This window comes from Chamaea fasciata, unplaced genomic scaffold (genome assembly GCF_029207755.1).
Source record: "Chamaea fasciata isolate MVZ Bird 193981 ecotype frontalis unplaced genomic scaffold, bChaFas1.0.hap1 SCAF_3, whole genome shotgun sequence".
Lineage (NCBI taxonomy): Eukaryota > Metazoa > Chordata > Aves > Passeriformes > Sylviidae > Chamaea > Chamaea fasciata.
The window spans coordinates 37,779,321-37,806,122 of NW_027094088.1; the positions used below are offsets into that span (position 1 = coordinate 37,779,321).

General features: G+C 36.3%; 1 protein-coding gene across 5 annotated transcripts in view; it reads right to left on the minus strand.

Moving 5' to 3' along the window:
* Positions 1-26,802, minus strand: part of PRKN (parkin RBR E3 ubiquitin protein ligase) — a 655,384-nt gene that overhangs the window by 580,127 nt on the left and 48,455 nt on the right. For all 5 annotated transcript variants that reach the window (XM_066178645.1, XM_066178648.1, XM_066178644.1 and 2 more), the window contains one exon: positions 23,051-23,197. In XM_066178645.1, the coding sequence (XP_066034742.1) occupies positions 23,051-23,069 (19 nt within the window). In that variant the 5' untranslated portion in view covers positions 23,070-23,197. The remainder of the gene's footprint in view (positions 1-23,050; positions 23,198-26,802) is intronic.

Consider the following 26,802-nt stretch of genomic DNA (forward strand, 5'->3'; position numbering starts at 1 on the left):
GCATATACATTACTTTTGGGGACCTTTAAAGAACAGAGATGCACAAGCCATTCAGCCTATATACAGCAGACTAGAGACAGACATCTCCTAATATCATGGCATATGGCCCAATGTACAGTAATGTCACTGAAATTTCCTTCCTTTCCTTCAGAGTATGTGCCATCTCACCTGAGATGTACCATAGGAGGGCTTGCACGTGGGGCTGGCAAATAGGGCACAAGGGAACACAAGGGAGCACATTCACTTCAGCAAGTGGTGACACCTGGAGGCCCCATAAGAGGCAGGAGTGGATTTTGAATTGCCTGGCATGACAGTGTGTAGGAAATAGGATTAGGTCACAGGTGAGTGCTTTTAGGGTAAAAGTCACTGTCTCTTTGCTGTTTTCTCAGTTCACAACACTGCAGTGTCTGTAAAGGTTGCCTGTATGGTGATCCAAATGGAGGACAAACAGCCTAGTACTCCAACCAATGCCTAAATTAATCCTATTTAACATACTCCTTAAGTGACCTTAAAAAACTCATTCATGATAACTTTGGTATTTGAATCTTTCCGAAGTTGCCAGTCAGTTGAACTGGATCTGCCCCAGTCTTACTTAGCAGCCTGTAAATGTCCCATAAGCTTTTCTTTCTTGTTTCATTTTCAATTAGTCTTTCCTGAATGCAGATGATCAGAATGATACTTATATGGTCGGTGATTATTTGCCAACATTCTTTATAATGGAGAGGCCTCTACTTTCGTCTCTCAGCTATATTACCTGATATGTTAATAAAAATAAATAATCAAAACCATACCAGGAAACACAGAAGGCTAATGGGAATGAGAGTACAGAATACAACATATCAGCATGAAGCATCATCCAAAGAATATTACATCCCAGCATGACTGGATCACCTCCAGTCTCTAGAAAACAAGAACATGACAACATAAATCCAAGAACAAGTACTGCTAATAAATCCAACAAACCCATGAAAACAGTATATAACTAGAGCACAGCAAGTGCCATGTGCATATTTAGGAAACTGATAAAAGTGATCCTGACAATTACAGACTCATTAATCTTACCCTAATAGCTGAAAAGCTATAGAAGAAGTTTTGAAGGAAAGTATAATCAAACCCATAAAGGTAAAGGAAAAACAGAATAAAAGGCCATTTAAGTTTATCGAGTTCTAAAGCTGTGTGCCAAGCTAAATATGTTTTTTCTTTTAAGGCTAGAAAATGAAGATTTAATTGGTCTAGAGTTCAGTAGAGCTAACACATGGAAGTGAAAGTGTAGAACATGTAATACCCTCTCTCTCTGTGATAATATCTTAAAAGCTAAAAAGGAAAAAAACCCCAATGTGTTATGCTACAATAATTTTGTTATTACAGTTCCATAAGTATTGGCTTTGGGATTAGTAATTCTTTTAATTCTTTGACTTTATGGATACTTAATTAAGTTGTACTTTGCAATGTTGGAAGATAACATCAGTACAGCACAGAATTAAAGAGATGGATGATATAGAAATTTGAAACAAGAGAAGGGGAAAGTTTACAGTATTTAAGAGATGGTAGAACATTTTGCTATAAACTCATGGGTTATTATGCAGGTACAACCAGAATTCATGCAGCAACTAATCACAGGAAGGCAATGAGACTTTCCAAAGGACAGGTTTCCCCAATTTCTTAAAATTCTTTACTAATTATCAATATTCTTCTGAACATATGGACATTAGAAAAGGCCATCGTGTCCAGTGACACTTTTGTAAATGTCATATATAGGTGCAAATCCAACTGATAGTCCTCAGCTTGTGTACAGGAATTACATTTATCAGTCACCATATCATGCTGAAACTCATGTTTCAGCAGTATCTTTGTATCTGAGCAGTATCTTTGATGACCCTTACATTATTTGACTGTCATTCCAAATGACCATCCTGTAAAGGTGGCACAAATGTTGCATTCATTTTCATTTAAACCAATTCTGGTCAGATTAATTCAATGTGAATGTACCACCCAAATCACCCTGTAGAACTTATCTACTTTAGCTGTGTTGTAAGTATACCTTCTTGTCCCACCAATGTCAATGTTTGAAGGTTTTACACACTGTGATTTCATCTCATCATCACTAAACAATAATCTAGTGTGCTCCTGAGTATAGCTTTATGGTGGAACTGAAAGCACCCTTAACTCTTGCTAAAATTCAAAACCAATCATTCATTTATTCAATGAAACGTGTATCAAATAACCCATTAACATGTGAGTCATTGGCCTAGAAAGTCACACAACTGAAGAACAATTCCCACCCTGGTAGCAGTACTCTAGCCCCAGGAGTAGGCAACACTATTAATGAGTGGATTGTGGTTTTCAATGTGAGTTAACACACTGCAGACCCCTACAGACTATTTCTCCTGGAATCTTTCCTTGAAATTCTTAGCTTGAGGCTGAATTCCTTGCACATACGTGAGCATGTAGACTAGTCAGCTCAAGGCTATACATTTTCTTCAAAATCATATCCTTAGACCTTGCAAACTCTGTATGTCTCTACTGTCTTTGGAACCATTAGCTTAGAATTCAGTCATTTCTTTTATCTGCAGTGTTGGCTGACATAACTTTTTAAAAAGCGCTGTTTCTAGAAAATTACTTCTACCTTTTACCACTCAGATTTTTAAATTTAAAAAAACCCTAATGCTCTTAAAGAGAGATTAAGGATGTCAAAATCACCCTGATCCAATGGTTTGAAGCCAAGAAATCTTTTTATACTGCTGAAATACCAGAGGCATTGCAAAAATGAGCATGAAAATGTTTAATCTAAGTTACTTATAAATTCTGACTACTTAGCAAACTATTTTCAGCTTATAATGTAAACATTTAGTGATACACTGGTAGAAAAATATAGGTCAGATCTTTCTTTTATTTTTAACTGGTTTTCCAAAGTGTATTTCTATTTTTAAAAAAATGAAATAAATGATGCTGTAAGACTATGGGAAACTTTGGTACTACCATCTTCCTGACAACCTGCCCAGTCAGATTTTTGTTTTTCTTCACTTTGATTGTTTATCTTTCATTAGACATATTTATATTTAAAGAAAGAAATTAACATTTATAATAGAATCTTTTTTACACAACAGTGGCTTGTGCTTATAAGTGAGGATTTATTCTTGTCCTCACTGCCACCTGCACCAAAATGACCATTGGCTTTAATAGACACAGGGTTTAAGAGGATTTTAGTTGAACTCCATTAACTTTGTTGCATGAATTAGGACTTGTTGTGTTTGACATTCAAAAACCACAAATGTAAAGAACTGTTTTTATCCAGAAGAACCTTCAGTTTAATATTCATTCACAACCACAAATCCTTACCTGCAAGGTAACAGAATTTTTTCCTTTCTAGAATTATACTGCTACTTGCACTGAATTTCTGGATGGGGACTTAAACTATTGGTATCCTCACACTAATGAATTCTATATATCTGAATTCTGCATATTGAGATGAGGCATACATCTGCAACATGGAAGGCACTGGAACACAATGGCCACAGCTACACGACTTCAAGTCAGAAAAGTCTGATTAAAACGTAGAGGTAACTGCCTAAGGGCAAATTTACAATCAAAAACAATCAAATCACTGAATAAAAAATACCGTGGATTCGAAGTGGAAGAAAATTTCCCAGATTGAAGAACTTTTGCTTTGATTTGGAATTGAATCATGCGCTAATGATTTTTTTTTTTCCAAGTGGCTTCCAGGATTTTCCCATGGTACCATTTTTATTTGTTCACAGACAATGTCAGATTAAACAAGCAAAAGGGGCAAAAAATTCCTGATATTTTTTCTATGCCTAAGTTTATTGAAAATGTATATATAATTTTCTATTTTTATATATAATATACTGTTTTACACAAGAGGGAAATTTTTACTTCTTACAGGGAGATACCTATTTTCTATGGGTTGTTTTACAATATAATTTCTGAAGCAAGGTTAAAGCATTACTTTTTTAAATTAAATGTGCCATGTGTTTAGAGTACAAAACTGGAAAAGTGATATTTCGAAAACCAATGCTACATATATAGATTACTGTATCCACTGACCTATCAAATTATTTCTGTATGATACTAAGAAAGAAATGAATATATAGCTTTATTCAGTCCTGCTACTTGAAGTAGAATCCCTGGTAGTGAAATCAGCTGCTGCTGTTTTGCATTTTTATATATGCAAGACACACAAAATGATAGCCCTCTTCATAATAAGCATTAATATGCTTACCTCAAGGCCAACTAAAATACCTAGCATTAGTGAAAATCTGGCATATAGAGAACTCAAAGGGTCTATAGGTTTGGAGCTGAGCTTCCTTCTTCTGGAACACGATTAATTTAGAACAGGGATTAAGTGATTTTGAGAAACAGCACTGAGGAAGCTTCTTTATTGCCCAAAATATTGAGATAGAGGATTCAACCATACTAAACTCATTTTAGAAAATATGCTTTTAGCAAAAGAAAAGGACATGTACTTTCTTATATCTTACTGTCTACAGGTCAAAAGACAATGCAGAAATATCTTTTAGCATGTTTGAATGATTAGGATATATATTTTTCTTATTAGCTTACATTAATGAGATATACATTTAGGCCAAAATATATTCAACCACCTAAACTCCACAAAAAAGATTGAATGTCAAAACGTATTGTCTTTAACACAAACTGAATCTTTCCAATTAAAAGTGCTGCTATCCTTCTTTGATTTTAATTTCATTACATACTTTCTGAGTAATGACTTCCATTTCACTAAGGGATACTTTCAATTCAAACCCAGCTATAAATTTAGCTACTTAAAGATTCAGATTTCATTACATCATAAATTAATTGAAATGTTTCAGTAATTATTTGGAAGTTTAAAATATTCTTTTTATGATTTTACTCTATAATTGCTAGGATTTTTGCTATTTGGTGAGAAGCAATTTCTGTTTTCTCTTTCAGTGAGCAGGTAGTAAAAACATAATCACATTTACTGTAATAGAAAAATATGGCCCAACAAACAGCATCTCTACTCTTGCTGTGTTATATAGGACTTATTGGACTGCCATTACGTAGGACTTAAAGCATCAGGAGAGACAGACCACCTTTCTTCAACAAATAGACTCTTACTATGCATATTTTTTCCTTTGTCTATCTCTAACACAGGACATGAATAAAAGCAATGAACCAGCTCTGCTTTCACCCAGAAAAATGAAATATGAACATATATAATGATGACACCCAATATTTACTTTTAAATACGTGTGTGTGTGTGTGTTAGTCTCCTAAATTGTAAATTACAATCCCGACTGCAGACACTGTAAAGACTACTGCATTTACAAATGCAGAATTTCAGATGTAAATCTGCAATGGGGTTGAGACTTTTTTCTTTTTCTTTTTTGGCTTCTTTTCAGCTGCACTTGGATGCATGAGTGCTGTGTGAAGAAAAAAAAAAAAAAAAAAAAAAAGAGCAGGCAAATCACAGTAGTCTTTCCTGAGCCAAAACTGCATGATTAAAGTTTTGAGAAAGCAGAAATAAGGATATTAGTATTTTATATCCATTTTATTCTGGCTTTTTCAAGCATTTTCTCAATCCAATGAAAATCTGAAGTAATTGATTCTTAAAGTATAAGTCAATAAGGAAGGACTTTTGTGAGATTACTTATAAAGATTTCTAGCCCACATTCTTGTAATCCAAGGTTATTGCTTGTATCATCATACTGACAGGTTTATCTTAATAAGAAATGTTTTGTACTAGGAGAATTTATGTTTTTATGCTCAATTACAGTTTTATGTTGGAGGTATTAAGCAGGCAATAAAAACAGCCTACCTTACATCTATTATTCATTTTTCACATCCATAGTCATGATGGTACAATACCCTTGGAAATGTATTTCTCTTGTCCTTATTAAGCAAACAATTTGTATTAATTTTGCTTATCTCAAACCTTACCATTTTCGGATGGGAAAATAGTAGGTCATAAATTACATAACCCTACAAGAATGGTACTTTCCCTTGATGCCTTCAGTTAGAACTGGATTACCATGACATGAAACACTGCATAAATTGAATAGGAAATAGTCTCTGCCACAAAGAGATCTAAAGTCAACAAAAAAGGAAAACAGGTAATCCAAGACTCTCTGCATCTGAGAGGGTCTCATTTGGAATAAAGCAACATTTCTTTCTAAGCAAAATGAAGAGTGTTATTGAAGCATACTATCCTAATTGCAAATTTAAGAACGAATAGAAAAACAATAATAAACATTTGAAGGGTCCCAGGATCTGAAATTTTCTTTCCTCACCCCTGCCAGTGTAGTGTTGTACATGCTGCTAATGCAGATGAATAATGTGACACAAAGCTCAATAATCACAGTTTGCTGCAGGTTAAAAAAACAGCCTCAATAATTATGTTCATTACCATGACAGGTTAGTTAGAGACCAGTAAAAGCTCTAAATGTCCTTTGCGATCTCAATTAAGTTGATACTAAGAAGAATGCCTAAGGGGAAATTTCAACGTTAACTTTTACTTCCACACAACACACTGAAACGCTCTAATGCAAAAACTCCATAGGCTCCTATTCTTTATTTCAAGTGTCTGTCTGAATTAACTATGCCCTAACATTTTAACTTATTGGGTTAACATACAGGAATCACCGGAGAGAACCTACTACTGATCATTAGGCAGGCTTTGATTTTCTCATCTTTTAGGTTTTTTGTCCAAAGTATTCATTAATAGGAAACATGGAATCTTTCAGCACTGAGGTGATACATGTGGTCACTAAGCCCTGACGAGACAGCACACTGAAACCTGAAGCCTGAAATAGGAACATGTAGAGAAATAGAGTAATTCATCCATCCATAACACATCAGCAAATTATACTGCTTGGATTCCTTAAAGATGTATCCAGTAACCAGGCTGGATTAAGGTAAGAGCAAAGAAAAATATACTTTAAAAAATCTGTTTCTTTAAACGCTCACCATGCTACAGCCTCATGATTTTTCTAGGTTCTCACTAATCACAGGACATTCTCTCACAATGAGCTAACTATTGGGTATATTCTCATGGCTACAGTGACATCCTGGGAGGGAAAAACTCCATCTTCAGTATTCAAAAAGACCAAAATCCAAAAGCTCATTAAACAAGGCACCTATCAGGCTGCAGATATATTTAGCTTTAGATGTACTTAAAAGCCACAAGGAGGCATTAATTAACAAACCCATTATAGGAAGCATTATATTCTGTAGCCAGGAGACCCATCTTAAATACTGGGAATGATATTATATGTCCTTAAATCCACGTTTGCTAGGCCTGTACTTATATGGTCATTATTTGGCCACTGTATGATTTTCCCCCCAGATTTATTTCGGTGAAATACTGCACAGTTTTCACCAATATTTTTAGGAAATGGCATGGGGGAAGCTGTTCATGTTAACATGACCTGATAACAGTAAGTGATGTGATAAGAATTTGTGCATACACAGGGTGTGTGAGCAGATTTTCCAAAACTGCCTCTGCTGAGAGGGTGTTTGCCCCAAATGAAAATAATGAAGAAATGAAGAGTCATGGTCTGCTTAATGTGACCACCAGCTGCATTAAACAGTAGCAAGGCTTACAAGAGAGTAAAAGTGAGTTGGAAAGGAAGTTTTTAAAAAAGGGCAAATATCTCTGCCTGGATGGAGACCAGCAGTGGCCAGACAGGGTTTGACATTGGAAGAAGTTGCCCCACCGGTACTGCAACCCCACCTGCCCAAGGCTGCTCCTCCCTACCCTACAGCAAGGGAGGTGACAACACAGGGTGCAGCACGGTGGTCCCTCACCAACATGCTGATCAGTGGATCATGTGGAGCAGTGCAGGCAGGTGGGGAGGCATGCGGGGAAGGTGTAAATATGGGAACTGCCCTCACAGGAAAAGGGGGTGCTTGTAACCTGCCCTGCAAGTCCCTGCGGGCAGGATGCATCCAGCTGTGTGAGGCATTTGTGTGTGGTGAGATGAGAAGTTCCTGGGAAAGAGTACAAAATGGTGTTCAGCAAATTCTAAGAATATGTTTACAGGCTCTAGGTGTCTCATGTTGTGGTTTATCTGTTGTGTTGCTGACTTTGATTCTGTAAGTGTAATTGACTGATTGCCAGTTAATTACATCTTGTTAATAAATCAATAAACCTCTGATCCCCACCCAATTTGGAAAAATATATGCAGCTGTTCCTTGCAAGGAGGCTATTCCATTCTTCTGTAATTCCTATGAAAGCAAACATAATCTGTTCTAAGAAAGCCGAGTGCCTGCCTTTCTTACTAAATCATAACTCACTTCTGAAATGGACGTGAGCATCAGGGCCAGACAGTGTAATGCATTACTATCTACACGGTGGTAGATCACAGAGAAATGGGGAGAGGTATTGTGGGAAGTTTTCTGAAGGTGAAAAAACAATCCTCTCTAGCCTGTATGCCTGAAGTTAGAAATAAATCATCATCTGTGCCCAGCAACAATGTGTTCTGCGGAAAATACTGCCTAGGGAACAGCCAGGGTCACTGCTAGCTTTGCTTAGCTACACAGGTGGTGCTCAGGAAAATTTCATCTGGGCCATGCTGTTCACTTGACTTAAATCAGCTTTCAAAGTTGCTACTCATAGAGGAAGCATTGCAAAGAACTTTATGTAAGTTTGAATCCACTTTCCCAATTTCAAATGCTTTTTTCTCTATATTACTGTTCTTCTGAATACACGTTGTATAAGACAGGTATTGATTACAGATAGAATGTGTAAAGTGTGAATTCATTGGGTGTGATCTATATAGAAATGTAAATAAATAACCAGAATATTCAGTCTGTAATTATCTAGGTTCCTTTTAGCATATTTGTGTGCCACTAATATAATTAGAATTCCTACAAACTGTGTTGAGAATAATGTACTTAATGAGGCAACTTGTATGCCTGGGATTTATCTCTTACATTTAGAAAGGCAAAAAAAAAAGAATTTTAAATACTTTGTTATAATAGTTGAGGTTTAAAAAATACAGGAAAAATAACACATATGATATAAAAAAATCCACTATGCCCACTATGCCTCACTCATCCCCCTACACAAAGCTAAAGGGGCTGTAAAAAAAACCTTTGTCACAAAAAAAAATTACAAGGGCTACAAAATGTTTCCTGCACAGTTTCTTTTCTTTAATCTTTCAACATTTCATAAGAAATTGGGGGAAAAGTATTTCAATCAAAATTCTGACCCATTTCAAGAGGTTAAAAATGAGTAAATGACTGTAATGCACTACCATATTGCTAAGTGCTCCCTCATGAGGCTCACATAACCATCCTGAGGACAGATTCATTTCCTAAAGTACTACTTTGAGAGTTCACACATCAGCCCATAAAACCCCCCACGTTCTAGGCTTTGAGAAACACATTAATATTATCAGCATTAAACTGTTTTGCATCATGCAGGACCACTACTGAAGCTCATAGTCTCTGGTGTAGCTGCATGAATGTTTACGCTCTCAGACACAACAGCTGCCAGAGCTCAGTAAGGTTTGGATATTCAAAGAACAGAGTTCCCTATAATCTTTTCTGACCCTGTCCTACACTTTCTATAAAAGCAGTTTCTACAGACGTAAACATGGCAAAATTTTGGTCTCAGCTTTGTACAGATGTTCTTTGTCCAGGAGTCATACGTGTTAAGTCATTCCATTTTGGAAGCAGGAAGAAATTAGGATCTAAAAACCAATCTCCATCCTTGCTAATACCATTCATAAAGACTGAGAGAAGTAAATGCCACTCTACGAAATCCTTGAAGTTCCATAATGCAAGTTAGACATGATGACTTCCATCATATAATAGGCATAGAAACCAAAATCCATCACTGCAAGATCTTATCCCTCCTTCCTCTCTTATAGAGCTTATGTAGAAACTAGTAGATTCTAAAACTGCAGGTATTTAGAGATGGAAGAAATTATAGATATATCATTCAGTCTGGAAGTGAACTCCCTCTGAAAAAAACCCCAAACTATAAAAATACTATAAACCATAGCCATTATGACCTCTTTAGGGCTCCCCACCTATTTGAATGCAAAGTGCTGCCTTATATGCTGAACACCAAACTGGGACACTATGACAGATGTGTCAGGGCCAGGGTGCACTCCCCACATCCTGCAGTGAGGCTCTCTGTGCTAAAGGGTAGACCTCTGGTAAGACAGAAGGGTTTCAGAAGCCTCTGCTGCCTTGGAAAACCTAATGAAAATTCTTGAAAAAGCTTCAGGAGCAGAGAGTCCTCCAAGCAGTTAAGCTAAGGAGCCTCAGTAGAGGCTCCACACTTCTGAAGATGCTTTTAAGCCAAGGCCTACAGCACCAGCCCCTGCCTAAGCTGTGCTTCTGCACACCAACTCTGACCCACTGACTGATGTTCCTGGCTTGTTCCTGAACTCTCCTTATCACTGTGGACTTCTCTGGTGATGTGGTCTGCTTGTTCAGCCCTGGTTGCTGTCACCCTTCCTGTCTGGGTTCTGTGTCACTGCTCCTTTGCCAGTGAGGCCACGGTTTCTGCATGCCCTATCGTCATGCTTCAGCTGCCATCTTCCCTTGTCTCGGTGAGCATCCTGTTCCTGCTGCTCCCTGACAAGATGTACACAGAGCATGTTAATTAGACTGGGATTTTCAGGGGACACAGACAAGGAACATATACCAGTTCAAATGTTCCAAAGATGTTTGGGAAGAAAAACAGTTACAAAAGCACTTCCTGGAGCTCCCAAAGAGGAGCCCATCTGAAAGATGAGAAGAAAAGAACAGAACTGAATCTGAACCACCCAGGGACTCAGTCAGCATCCTAATTTTTAAACCAACAATTTTAGCTATTTATATTGTGGGTGACTACAAGCAACTGTAGGTAAACTAACTGAGGCCGTGAGCACTTGATCAGGAAAATGAAAAAGTTAAATGATAGTAGATTGTTCTTTTCTTCAGCAGGAAAAGGATTAGGTCTCTGTACCAGCAAACAAGACTGTGAAACCCTTCCTCTGAAAAATGCTTTTCCTTGCCTCTCAGAGAAGACATGCTTCACAGTCAAAAGTGCACAGAGAGAGCACAGCCCTTGAGCCTCACTCCTGGAAAGCCCAGAACAGAGTTTGGCAGTTTGTGAAATGCTGTTGCCAAGAGATAGGACTAAACAGTTGACCGTATCTATGGGGTGTAAACAAGGTGTAAAAAAGCTTATTTGCAACAAGAAAGACTCAGGTTAGACATTGGGGAAAGCTAACAGAAATGGCAAGGGCAGAGGAGCTCTGCGGGAACAGATAATCTCAGGTGATTGTGGAATCTCAGCTGAGAGATCAAAGAAACATCAATGAAGAAACACATTTGTAGAGTTAACTGAAGAGAGACAGAGCAGGGGAAAGGAAATTAGATGACATGTTGAAGTCTCTTTCAGCCTGCTTTTTATGATTCATGATCTCTTGATTCTTACTTTGGAGCTGATAATACTTATGTGATGAGCAATCATTCTGTCTGAATTTCCTTTGGGAAAAAAAAGAGTCCTGGTAATCGAAAGCTGCTGATAGTGCATCCAGCTGATGAGTTTTTTATTCGAATATTCATAAAAAGGTTCGTATTCATGTGCAACAGAAATAAATACAGTGCTCTCTGCACATAAATACATTCAAATGAGAACCAAAGAGGAAAATAACATACTCCCTTCCTAGAACTCAGAGAAACTGGTCAGTAATTAAACCAAAAGAGGTGACAGAAGGGGAGAAAACTCCCCTCCCAGAGATACACCTACAGAAAATTATGACATAGCAGTTAAGAGAATATAAGGACATCCATTACTGATAAACTGTAAAATCTCTGGTCCAGCCTTCCAAGCACAATGAAGAATTGGCTATTGGATACAAAGAAGAGTGACATAATGAAACGAAAGCACTTACTATTTGTTTTGAAAGACTTGAGCTTAACTATTTTTAACACGAGAATTACTAAAAACAGTTTCAACTGTACAAAGTACATTTTTAATACATTATTTTCCTAGTTCAAAACCGAGAGTATACATAAGGTACATAAAACAAATGCAGACGATACAAATAGAAGAATTGAGTACTACATCAGAATTAAGTAAAAAAAGTTTTACATGAGGATGAGAAATGCTATCATAACATGACAGAAAAGGGACAAGATCAAAGAGAGCACATCTTAACTTTTCCTTCATACTGTATCTAGTCTGCCATCAAATCTGCCAGTCGTGGTACTCTATCAGACACTGAGCATCGTTGCAAGGCACGAGCTGCACCATCACCCACACTACTGCTTTCTTACTTGGATTAGATGAAGATCTAGTGAATGATTGTATACAGTTATCTATATTTGACTGCTATTTTAAATATTGCAGGAGAACTGAATGGAGTTCATTTTTCTTTGAGACACAAAGAAATGAACCTTACAGTCAAAAAAGGTATCAGGATTATTGATGCTGTACAATGCTGAAGCTGGCAAATATTCTCCTGTTTTAAACATACCTGTCAATAGTGAGCTACTGGGCATGCAAGGATACATAAAACTAGGCCCCAGCTGGCACTTCTTGCCTTTCACAGCCAGCTATAACCTGGCTCTCTGATATTTGCTATTGTCAGCCTTCTGGTTTTGGCAGTTCTGGCTTTAAATCTTGAATTCTATAAGCAGCTTCATAGGCTGCAGTAACTTGTGTAAAAACTTCTTCACTTCACACATCCTGCTGAATTTGGAAGATGTAGTTCTTTTGATAATTGTGATAAGTCACCAAAACATTATGTCCTCTAATATGGTAAAACACAGTCAAGAAATTAAAATGAATATGATGTTTTAAAAAATCAAAGCTAAACGTAAATATGCAGAACTTGATATATCTAAAAAATAAAGGAAGGCATATCCTACTCAGAACTTTAAAGGTGCGATTGCTCTGCCTCTGGAATTTTTTTTGTCTCAAACCTACTGCAAATTCCTGACCTTCAGACATATTCTAAATTTTTCTGTACAAAGTTACTGTACTCTTACCATCCCAAACAGATGCGACATTCCAAGAGAAATCTGTTTAGTGAAATAACTGATGGATCAAGTCAGTATTTCACAGTAAACAGATCCAGAAATATTCTTCATATTTGGTAAAGTGACATATTGGCCATGACTTATATCCTAGAGATACATTTCCTATCAGTATTACCAGTGGATAAACACCACAGCACTGCAGCAGCACGGTGAGGATGTACTATTCTAAAATAAGTACAGGTAGCTCCAAATCTGTCAGAAAAGAAGAGAATATGTGTCCTAGGAATACCATATATCTTCCTGTCTTAAAAAGCCTTTGCTTCTATTACAGTGCCCTTGGCCATGTAAGAGGGTTTCCAGAAGCAGGTAACACAAAAGGACCAGACTGAGCCGTGTGTGAGAGCTGCAGCAGCTCCACCACTGTCCACGCGCCCTCAGAGGTGCCCTCAGGGCACCTCACTTATGCCCTCCTCACTTGCCCTTACAACTCCACCTCTACTTCTCCCCTCTATTTTTATTTGACAAGCAATGGGAGGGGTGGAATGTGTGTAGATAAGCTCTCCAGCCCTTTGAAAATGGGAGGGTTTAGTTAATGGCACAGGGTACACGTTCAGTACTGGTCACTCCCACCTCCCTTCACTCTGTCCAGATGGCACAGAGCACCAGCATTACGGACCCAACTTTTATGACAGAAGTCGCCCCATCTGCTTCTCTGGTTGTTTCAAAAAGGCTTCACAGACCAACTACATTAAACTAAGAAACTACCAGCTCAGCTGCTTGAATGTAGAGGCAAGCTTGAGTGAAAACAGGAAAAATGCCTGATCTTTATTGTGGAACACATATAGTACCCACTGCTAAGAAGTGGTTTTCATCATGTGAGAAGTCATGCGTTTCAGGCATTTGTAGACACCCATGAGATTTTTCCCTCCTCCCTATATTTAATCCATCTGTGGAGCAGTTCAGACAATCAGGACAAGTGATATAGCCACTTGTTTATATAGAGTTTTGACAGCTACAACTTCAAAACTTAGTGGATTGTAGGAAAAATCAAGGGGGAGATTATTTAAAATAAAAAGCTGTGGAATGCTTATTTCTGTATATTTTCAGGAGTGTACAGTTCATATAAAAGCACAAATTTTGCATCCTTAGTAAGCACAGAAGAATCATGATTTCTTTTATTTTAATATACCGAACAGATTTCAGGAAAAAAAAATATTTTAAAGTAAAAATAAATACATATTCTTTTTTATGCTATCATTAGCTATTTTAAGAGTTAGAATGTAAATAATATACTTGTTTTGCAGTATTACATTAGCTCCTGATAAAGAACATTTTCTTTAGGTTTTAGGGAGTAGAAAATGTTGCACTCCAGACAGGCTCATCTTAGCCTCACTTTAAACAAGAAAGAAGACTGCATGGCCAACAGCAATTCCCAAACTTTCAAGCTGAGTAACATTTTCTTGTCAAAAAAATGCATCAAATGTATTGACATGCTTCTACCCTACATTATGAAGGATATTTTGGAAGATCCTCTGGTAATGATGTTCTGCTAATAAGAATAGGCTGCTCATTTAGTGATACTGTATATAAAACCAGCATTTACATTTAATTAAGTCAACGTGCTTTAGGTTATATATCCTAAATAACTCTGTTATCCATACCAAACGACATTTTTGTCAACTACTTTTAATTGTAATTTTCAATTACACTGTCAATTGTTACTCAGTGTAAGAAACTAAAACACTTGAGTTAGCCTGCTAAACAAAGTATATTTCCTTTATTCAGGTTTTACATTGAAAACTGATTTTGATTAAAGGATTTTGATTCTTTGTGCAAAGCACCTTGAAATAGGTATGCTTTTTTCACTGTATATTTCCAGGTCTTGGTTAATTCCTATCTTTCTTTTTATTTTGTTTGTTTGTGGTTCGTTCTTGGTGGGGATTCTTTGTTTGCTGGTTTTGCTGTTTGTTGCTTTGGGTTTTTAATAGATGTATAGATGCCTTTTGTAGCTTGCTTTTCTTTACAGGTCATGACATCCGACACAAATCCAAAGAAGAAATATCACCTGCTATATTATTTCACAATGGAAAACATATTTGATGTGATACCAGAGGAACAGCTCTTGCTAAAAAGCTTCTGAGATATCTTTATAATTTTTACTATAAATTATGTGTTTCTTCTGGGCAAAGAAGGACATACAATAGTCTGTAACATAATAATTTTTTCCATAGTACAGTAAATACAATTATTACAGAAGGCACTCAAGAAAAATCTCCCATCAGGATGCTCTCAGCTCTCATCTGAGCTGAATGCCTGAAAAGCAACCTTGAAACTTTCGAAATGCTATTTTCCTAGAGTAATACAGTTATTCAGATTAAATATAAAGGATTTGATAAATGATGAGAAACCTTGAACTGATTAAAAAATCAATTTCTTTTACTCACTATTTTTCCTTAAAAAAATACAAACCTGAGAACTAGACACTAATTCTTTCATTTAAAACTGTACAGAAATTTCTGTGTAAATCTGAAAATATCAGCTTTATGATTGCAGATTGAGAGAGTAATTAGTTAATAGCTTTTCTTTTTGAGAAAGATCAAGTCTTTATCCATGGCTGCCAACTATGGACAATACTACAAAAAGCACTGTAGAGATGCTTACCACCAATACTCAGAGTACCTTGTCATCTTTACATAAGAAATAAATACATTAAGAGTAATTTTTTTATTTGTATTTCCTTCACTGTGTTTCTCTACTGTGATATAAAACAACCATACAAAATAATTGCGTAAGAGTTGGAAACAAAGTTTTCACAGAGGATTTAGGAACTTCCAGCGTTACTCACTGCTGCTATGGAAGCAACCCCTTTCTTTATGATAACATTGCTGTCCAGCTCTGACATCTGTCTGACCACACATATCATTGTATCTATCCTGTGTAATGACCCAAAACTTGAAAAAAGGTAATATTTTTCAAAATCAGTACTAAGCAATATTTTCAAGATCGCAGTTTCAGTATATAAAGAAGCTGCATTTCCTAGAAAAATCCAACAAGTAGGAAATGCACATCCCAATTTCTTAGCAATACTATCACCGTGAGTGTGTCTCACTTTCCTCTCCCTACCCTTTCACATACAGCTTTTTAGAGCAATTCTTTATTCAATGGAGGAACATCATATTATTGGCACAGATATTCAAAAGTCCCAGGGCAATCTGCCTGGGTGTCTAGGAAAGCTCTAAGACGGGTCATGCCCCACTGCAGACACATCCAACAGAACCCCTGCACCAGCAGGCCAGTGAGTACTGAGGACAACTGTCAGAGAGTGATCAGTCTGCAAGTCTGCAACACAAAGAAACTTCTCTTAAAAAATTGTTGGGCCCTGTCTTCACTGATGTAAATTTAAAGCTAAATTTAAGTGTGCATTTAAGTTGAAAACTATAGATCTGATGGAAAACTAGCTTTAAGGCACTATGACAAAAATCCAGTAAAGTTAGTAGCTCTCTCTGACTCCAATAGGTTCAGAAGGCTTTTTAAAAAATTCCTTCAGTTATGGCATTTGTTTTCTATCTTACACTGAGCAAGCCCAAATCTTTCACATCCAGCAAAAAATGTACGCATTTTAGTGATGCACTGTTTTCTGGAACATACTTATTTCTGCTGCTAAAATTACCTATGTTTGTTTTAAACAAAGGGATACTGATAAGATGTTTCACGTGCGTGCAATCCTGTAACTACTGTTTTGCCTTTGTTTGTTTTTTTGCAGTTCTAATTCCCAAACTATGCTGACAAGGTCCAGTGTGAGTTTCTAGAAGATCTCTGTGCCTTAAGTGACTCCACTTAGCATAATGTTGTTTGCAGTGGGGACTTAGTTGTTTATTGACAGCAGATTATTCATTACCAAAATAATTATTTCTTTGAACACAACTGAAAACACTACCCATGCCATCCAAACAGTTTGTCCTCTCCCAGGCAAAATACAAATGGGTGGGTGCAACTTGAACAGAGCACAGTATTTACTTTACCGCTACTAGTAATACATGGGCTGTAAAGCCCATTTCCCTCAGTTTGTTAGATGGTATACACATACACAACTCCCCCTAAATGCAAACTCAACAGATGCTTTCCAGCTTTAGGTTTTTTTTTTTCCTAAGAATCACTTTCAAGGTTTGCACTCTTACAGCAGAACTGATGAAAATATGATTGCTATTCATGACTCCTCCTCTGCTGCTGGGTAGGCACATTAAAAAGACATAGCTGTCTATCTCAATGTACCCATGCCATAGTAAAATGTGTGTTATTTACTGATAAAAACCACATGACAGCAGTTTAAAAACAGGATTTATTCTGTCAGTCAAATTAGGGAGGCAGAATATCCTCTATGCCAAGTGATTACTGTCTGGGTCTAAGTGTGGCAAACTGCCAGATCAATTATAATGGTAGAGAAGGGGAAATATGAAGACAGATTGGCTCAATTCTAAGCAGAAGCATCTCTAAAAAAGAAACCCAGGGACACTTTAATGCAACATCCAATTACTTAAAAGTGCATCTTAGGCCTACAGTGCAGTTTTTGTTTATATGGTTTCTTTCTACATAGAGTATTAAAAGGGAAATCAGCATAGAGTTGGACAAATCAGGTGTAAATAAAACTCACACTGATATAATCCGCACCTTGATGCTTCTGAGATGCAAATTTCTGAATGTCAGTTTTTATAACAACAGCCTAGAAATACCATGGTAAAACAGAAGATGATATCCAATAACATTTCAGATGTAATCCTATTAAAATAGCGCTATTTACCCCTTCGATCTGTGATTGATTTCAAGGGGAAAGAAAATGGCTAGGTTACTTTTCATACCCAAGTTCCTCCTCTACTATTCATTATTTTATGGATAATTTACCTTTCCAATACTGCAGGAAAAAGGATGGTAGTATAGCTGGTAGATTAAAGCCACCTAAAACTGATCTATAATGTTAACTCCCTTATCATAGGAGGAAATTACAAAAAGGCAGATAGACAAGTTTTGTCTTTTCTTACTATTATTTTTATCACTAGTGGAATTCATCCTCTCAGTTGCACATCTTTATTTCAGGTTCCTACAGCTGATGTGGGGAACATGCATGGAGAATGTGAGTTTCCAAGAAGAGACCAAGAATTTAGTATTCTGGAGGACAAATTCATCAGCTTTGTATGGTATGGTCTGGTCAGTCTTTAGATGAAGCCTGAAAGAAACTGGTTCTGATAAAAGTTGCTAAGGTTAATGTTCCACAAGAGGTGTATATTAGTGTTTAATCATTATTGCATAGCAAAATGGCATTGCTTTGAATTACACACACCTAAAATCCTGCAGCCCTCACCATCATAAATATTATAGGATCAAATTAAAAATGAGTATCTAGAAATAGATACTAAAATACAGTTATATGAAATAATGAAGAAACTTTCAGGATTTCATCAGAGGATAATTACACTATGTTGTTTATACCTCAAACTATTAGATCTCTATTTTAAAAAACTTCAGAGTGTGTTAAAATTCAGAGATGTGCAGAAATGTGAAACCATGATGTTCAAGATATTGGCACCAAAGCAAACGGAAAATTAGATCCATTATTTGAAGACTGCTGCATGAGGACTATTAAAAAGATGCACAAAATATTAGGTTTTAAAGATACTTTTGCTAGACTTTGAAGAAGGTTTATGAAAAAAGAAAAATGAAACAAGTGTTTTACTGAGACTCAGAAACTGCAAAAAGGCAAAAAAAAGAGATAATAGTATGAGAGACTTAATATTTTTTGAATCATTGGGAAGAATTATTTAACAGAAGAGAGATTTAAAATGAGTAATACTGCTAGAAGAATTTGAAAATAAGCACAGGAGAATCTAATGCTAAGCACTGTCAGTTTGTACTTCATTTGCCATTTTTAACACACCATTATGAAAATGTATTTATAGTCCATAAATCTATCTTATGAATACAAAGTATTCAAAAGAAAACTGCAATTTTATACAATATATAAAACTGTTATACAATATATAAAACTGATGGCTTTAACTCAAAAATCATCATACCCCAAAGTACTCTTTGTTAGGGGTCCATTTAGTATAACATAAGAAACTGGAGGCAAAATACCATTCAGTTAACTGTAGCTCTGAGTAACTGTTCAGTTTCAATCAGCCTGCCAATGTGCAGAAATTATATTTCCATCGTGAACATGTAAGCAGGTGAATACAACTCCCTCTATTTCCACTTTATAAATGTAGTTCACGAAACAAGAAAGATCAGTGCTGGAATGCTGTAATTTTTTTCTGGTGTCATTCCTCTCAAAAGGATACTGAAAAAAGATGAAGAGAATGAGCTGTGTGAATGACTAAAAAATAGAAATAAACTCCATTTTAATTAGACAACAAAACTGCAGTCTGTGGTGTTCTGGGTTATTTTTAACCACAAAGAGGTTAAAATTGATACAACTGACAATAAATGGAGACTAGAATATCATTTTATATATATAGGTATTTTTCTGCTGAGGACAATTAACTACTGGAATAATTTACCCGGGAACAGAAGGGATATTTCATGATTTGAAGCTCTTTAGGGGTGATCAGACATCTTTGCTGAAGAGATTCTATAGTCCAGACAGAAGTTTTGGTCATAAACCAAAAACTAGTAAGCAACATTCTTTGACCTCTGCTCAATAGCTCAAACCTGATGATCGTTAATGGTCCTATACTGGAATAACAGTATATGCATTTTAAATGGTTCTCCACATTACCATTCACTCTTTCTAATGTATCTCAGGACCCAGACTGATGACTCTCCCCTCATGACTGCCTTATCATTATCACTTATCACGAGGTCATTTCATTTTCCTTTGTCAAGAAAAATTCAAGATATATTTCTCACAGAATGCAACTTAAGCTGATGCAGTAATTAATTGAGTCAGGCAGAGCAACTTCTAAAACACTCATGCGTAAGAAAGATGTCTCACTCTTTAGGCCAATAGCAGAATATGCATGTGCAGAAGCTGAGGCCGGCCATCTGTTTTCTAAGACAAGTGGGAATGGACAGTCTTAAGCATCTGACAAGGTCCACAGCTCTTGTGAGCCAGGAGTACGTTCCCATTGATGGTTTTTATACTTATCACAGGGAAAACCCTAACTGGCTCTAAAGGCAACCACAGAATCTGTCTGTACTTTGTTTACAGACTGAAAAAAAAAATCTGTATTTTTTATGTTACTTGTCTGACTCCATTGGTCCTACCTCTACCTAAATCACTTGGAAAGTACAGTCAAACATACTGCTGGTATATACACCCTAGTGAATAAGTAGACCAGCAGAGTCCTTCCTGAATCTATATATGAGGCATGCCTGAAACATTAGGAATACCTAGTTAAGCATCCACACAGGAAATACTGTAATTAAAGTCACATGCATTTTTTGCTGCATCTACTTATGTGTCAAATTTACAGGCTAGATAAGCTAATTAATTATAAGATGACATCATAGTTCAAACATCAGTCAAATTACTCATTACTAATGTTGCATCCCTACTTTCCTGAAATTTACTTTATGTGGACCTACAATTTATATGACAGTTTTATGAAGTCTTATACATTATAGTGAACAGTTCAGTCTTTAATGTTAACAAACACAAAAAGAAATTATTTGAGGAACAGCACTGGCTTTTAATGCAAGAATTCAGATTGTACGTAATATAGTAATTCAAATTTCTTGACATCTGCTATATTATTACTTTGGATTTCTTTTATAGCACTTAGTTGCTCCCTAACTCTCTTCAGTCAATCAGTTACTCTTCAAGTGCTGTAATGCAAACCATATCAATAGCTGAAATTAAATGTATTGCTATAGTCAGTAGGCAGGTTTCTGCCTAATGGAAACAATTAATGTCATTGTCAGGTAGTAATAACTAAAAGACCAAGGGGGGGATGTTTGGAGTAATTTTGTTTGTCTTCCCAAGTCACTGTTATGTGTGATAGTAGGGGCCCTGCTTTCCAAGAGGTGACTAAACATCTGCCTGCCCATGGGAAGCAGGGAATTAATTCCTTGTTTTGCTTTGCTTGCATCCATGGTTTTTGATTTACCTATTAACTGTCTTTAGCTCAACACACAATTTCTCTCACTTACATTCTTCTGATTCTTTCCCTCATCCCACCATGGAAGAGGAGTGAATGAGCAACTGTGCGGGGTAGCTGCCAGCTGGGATTAAACCACAACAGTAATATAAATTTTTTACCACTGGATGTTTAACTATGTCACCTGGAAGCTTTGCAGAAACATGTCACAAGGCTAATTCCTTAGCAGACGAACAAATAAATCAACATTCTTTATAATTACATCTCTTCATTCTGAGCTATGATTTATTCCAGCTCCAGGAACAGCTGCTCTTCCTTGTGTACTACCTTGCAATTTAGATGTTCACATTCTAGAGACCCTTCTTGAGGCAAAAATGTACCTTCTATTTTACCAGCTGTTTACCAAAAGGATAGTCTACTCTCCAAGCTGTGCAGTGATCCAAAAAGGATTTCACTAAAGGACCAGTTGTTGTAAGCGAAACATTAACTTACTAGTACTGAAAAATGAATACTTGCATGACTGCCAGCATCTGAATGAAGTGACATCTGGTCAAGCTGTCCTCAATATACACAGATTCACAGACCTGTCAGTCATGGTGCTAAGCAAGTTGTTTGGAGGACTCCCAGAAAACCTTAAGGACACAAACTACACTATAGAAGATATGTCATTCTAAAGATTACATACCAGGGCACAAAATAACTCACTTATTAAAAAGATGTGAGCAATTGCCAGGTAATACAGGTTGAATGGATTCAAGTTATTCTGAAGTAATATTACTACAAAGCCAAATCTTTGGGCACTCATTTAGAAAAACTTATCATAGGTATAATGACTGCATGCTCTGTGCATTATTCTAGCTAATGATATCCAACTCCCTTTCTTTAGTGCCAAAATTAGTCTTCTTGCTATCATTCAGAATAACATATGATACTTCCTTTGAAAAAAAACATTTCTAAGAAACAAAAATAGGTTTTTGAACAGATGAAAGTAAACTGTCAATGATATCAGCTCTTGTCTTCTCCATAAAGGTGTGCTTGGGTAACATCATAAAGAGAACCACTGAGTGCAGTACAAATACAGCAGGTAATTAAGCACAGGAAGAGAACTTCTACTAAAATCAATGCATTTGCATGACTTCACATCAAGTAATACCATGTTTCAGCAGCATGGAATCCTTGTGTACTAGGAAAGCAGAATTTGATTTTCTGTATTTTTTTGTAAGTCTGAAGGGAGAAGTATGAAGGACTGAATAAGGGATCTCAATACGTTACTTAGTGTCTTTTTCACATGACATTCAGTATTTGAAATGACTCTTGGTTCAATTACTTCACTCTCCCATTTACCAACCTAGATGCAGTAAATGGGCATCCTTTTTTTGAATTCCATCTGCAGTAATTGAACTAATTCATCAGTCTTAACAAAGCCAATAGCTTTGTCCTCTGTTCTCCTTCCACTCAAACCCATCAACCATGCCATAAATGAACATAGCTCAGTCACCATGGAACTCTGGACATATTTCTTTTTCTTACTGTATAATTGAAGTTTGACATGTTTTGTTTTCTACTTCTTTGTATGTTTTGTTTTACTTTATATCCTCTATATCATTTGCAGTTACAAATGTCAAAGAGGAAACTCTGGACTTTACAAAGCACAAATTTCCTTGCCAGCTTCAACAGTTATTTCAAAGATTAATATGCTGGTTCAGTAATTCCTTGTCACTCAACTCTATTTATTGTCTCACTCTCTACAGGGAAGCCATTCTTCAGCAATATCCCTCACTGCATGTGTCAAGATCTATCAACACTGAGAAAAAAATTCCATTTTTAAGCCAAAACATATGCATTATGTAAACAATCTTCTTAAATTAGGAAGGAAAACAAAAAGAACCTCAAAATGTTACAGTATGCTATTTCACAGCCTGACTGAGCAGGGAGCAGCTCTGTTCATAGATCTTAAGAAGAATGTTTTTTACCTTCCTCTGTTTTTCCCATTGATCATCTCTTCATTCTGGAGCTTTAGGTGACTAGATTGATCCCTTTTGTGTGAATTGGGTAATCTTCTTCTAGATTTGCCTTTTTTCTTAACTTGCTAAAAGTGTTTCTTTCCTGCACATGGAGTTCTGTTTTCCAGTTGCATCCACAAGTGGTTGAAAAGTTAAAATGAAAGAAAGAAGCCTACATTAGTTGTATGAAAGAAGCCCCCATAAGTCCAGCAGAATGGAGCTGCTGATTATTGTATACAGAGAAATCTATTTCACTTCATTAACTTTTTCTGAACTTCAGCAGGACACACAAAGTTTTTACATATTAAATGTCAACTTTTTATCAGAGAACATGAATGACACAAAGATGTTTTACTACTGCTCTCTGATTAGCTGATTTAGGTATTTTGTACAATGTTCAAGAACAGAGCTGTTCTGGAGCTACAGAAATGCTATATTTAATATATTCACTATCACACAATTTTAAAAAGTTGTCTTTTTTTTTTTTCTTGCATATTGTATACAAGTTAAAAATAACAAAACCAGTATTGGGCAATGCCTCCATGGGTATCTTTCCTTTGGTGACTAACTAGAAAACCAAAATTATGATGACAAATAAGGCACTCAGAAATCAAAGAATAATTCAAGTACATATAAAAATGTGGGTTTAGCTTGGTTTCTGAGGTAAACTGACTAAAATAATTTTTGCCCTTTCTTCCCTCGAGTAACTTTTGAGTTCATTGATTTTCAAACTAGTTCCAGAAGAGGAGTAGAAATACCAAAACATAAAATTCCTAAAGTTTAGGGAAACCTCGGAGATGTATAGATCAGAAAACATTAAATCATTACTTTCTGAGGACAAAAATCAAACAGAAGGTGGATATTATGCATTCCACTGACTAGAAGCCTACTTGTAAAAGCAGTCTGTGAAAATAACCAGGACAAAATGTGACAAGAGATACCCCAACTGTGGTAGAATTAAGCCATATATTTCTTTTAAATCTCAAGACAGTTGCCATACATTTGTTATTTCACAGAATAAAACCAAACCAAACAAACACCCCAAACCAAACCAAACCAAATCCAAACCAATAAAAGAACTAGGAAAGAGCAAGTTCCATGGTGTGGGCTGTGGTTGCATGTGAACTTCAACTATCAACTAACATTGCCACAGCTCCTTTCCCTTTCCCTGCCCTCATTCCCATTCATTCCTAGAAGACCTTATCAAGAAGGCATACATAACTATCAACCACACAAGACTAGATCAAAAGCTTCTTAAATTATCACATAGTTATGGCTGAGAATGCAAATGAATTTCAATGTAAGTTGGGCAGGTTAACTGCAGTGTCTTTGGAAGTGGGTTAAGGTCTACATTGCAACTTCAGTTGACACATGGTAAATAACATCCCTTGGCTCAAGCCACAGACAATTTTTTTGTAGCTCCACCCACGAAAGCACTCCCTACTGTGAAACTTTATGTGGGGGAGGGCAGGCAATTATTAGTCTAGGAGCTTTTCCAATGGCAATTCTGATCCAAAAACGTTTTATATGAATGGCACATTTGAGTGCCATTCATTACAATATGAATTAATTCAGCCCAAGTTATTCCTTGTATGGTGTGTACTGGAAACAGCCATGGCAGATGAGCAACTTGCAGAACTGAAGTCACAATAAAAACATGAGGCTGTTAGTGAATAATCCTGAGCAGATGACCCTCATCTCATTTCTGTGCTGGCTTTTCTGCTTGATCCTAGGCCATCATAGTGCCAAGTGACAACACCCCTTGGTCTGCAGGGGGTTGGGAGGTGAGTGATTTCATTATATGAGACAAAGAGCAAAATTAAATGAGTTGATAATGGTACATCAGCAATTAATGTAGTAGAGTGATTCTGGTGTGATTCAAATTTCAGGAGTTTCTATATCCACCTAAATATGTCTTATCATGCAAGTTATAGCTTCTGAATACCACTAAAAGGAATACTTTTTTAAATTAGGAAAAGGAATCTCCATTAAATACATATATCTAAAGATGTGCTGGATGCCAAATGTTTCTAAACATCTAACATATTACAGAATGAGCTGACAGCAGATATAGTTAGAGAGGTGAAATTTTAAAGTGGACAAAATTGAGATCCAATTTAGGTAAGCATTTATGCTGGTATTTAATTGGGATGCATTTGCCTTGCATGAGGCTCAGGCCTATGTTGATCCATTTAGCAATGTTTGCCTGGATTTCTATTTTACAATAATTACAGAAGATTAAATAAACAAAATCTTAAGAATCCTGTATCTGTATTATTTAATCATAGTGAAAAGAAGTACTTTAAGTGCTCTGATGCACTGCACATTTAATCCAGCTTCTGAGAAAATGATGACTGCAATAAGTATGGGATCAGGTCATGGATCAGCAATACATGTCAAATACTATCTCCTCCTAACTTGTTCTTAAGTACCTACACTCATAGAGTAGAGCCATGCCTTTCAGTAAGCTATTTTACTTCTCAGCTATTAAGCATATACTCTTAATAACTCACCTAAACTTTCATTTCTTAGCTTCAGGCTACTGCTTGACTCCAGAAAAAGCATAATTAACTTTTGAGATTTTTATGTGCTCTGCTCTCTCCTAGAATGTTTTAATTTAGCTACTTTGGTCCTACATGCATCTTCTTTGAAAAAGCTTGTATAAATTTTGTATGCTTCCTTGGTGTTTTCTTCAGTTTTACTTTATTCTCTCAAAGCTGTGGATTCCATGGAATCAATATAATGCAATTAACATGCAGTATGTTATCTGTTTTATATCTTCATCGGACTCCTTGCACTTTTTATCATCTTTTACCCCTAGTTTTGTAATTATGGAGCTTTTTCTGAGGTGTAAGAATTGCCCTCTTCTAATCAGAATGGAAACCCCTTGATAATTCATTCTGAAATGTAACATCTTTCTCTTTAAAGGCATCTTTTAAATAGCAAAATAGAACAATACTACATAGCAGATCATATCGAGTAGACATTACCCTATCCAACTGCAAGAAAGTCTGTTCAAATTACTTTGCCTTGAGGAAGTCCATATGGCAAAAGCCAGTATATTCTTATTAAGATGTCTGTCATAATGATGCGAAGTATCTCCTTTAAGGGAGCTCGCTGTTACTCAAACTGCTAAAAATATTAAAAGGACATATTTTAAATACTGACAACAACAAATGCCAGTTCCATTTAAAAAGATGCTCCAAGATTCCTGAATATCAAAAATAGCAAGAAATGTGGCCTATTATATAAAATATTTATTTTCTTCAATCCAGTTATTTTAAACCTTCTGTAAGACAATCAATACAAGAAAGAAAGTTTTTCTATTAGATTTTTCAAAGGTTAGTGACATGTTGTGCAAAATCGTCTCCTCTGATGAGAGACTGCAGGACCTGGGCCTGCTTGGTCTACAAAATAGAAGACTGAGAGGGTATCTCATCGATACATACAAATATCTCAAAGGTGGATACCAAGAGAATGGTGCCAGGATATTTTTGGTGGTGTCCAGTGACAGGATGAGGAGCAATGTCCATTCTATTTACTGGGAAAATACTGTATGGAAAATTTAAAGACCATGCTTACAAAATCAAATTTCAAAGCATTTGCTGGTCTTGCTGACAGTCTTTCCACTCTTAATTTCTATCTACAGTTATTTTGTACAAATCAAGATAAAAATAAAGTTATTTTCTTTGCTTTAGGTGCTTTAAAAAGAAATCTTTTCC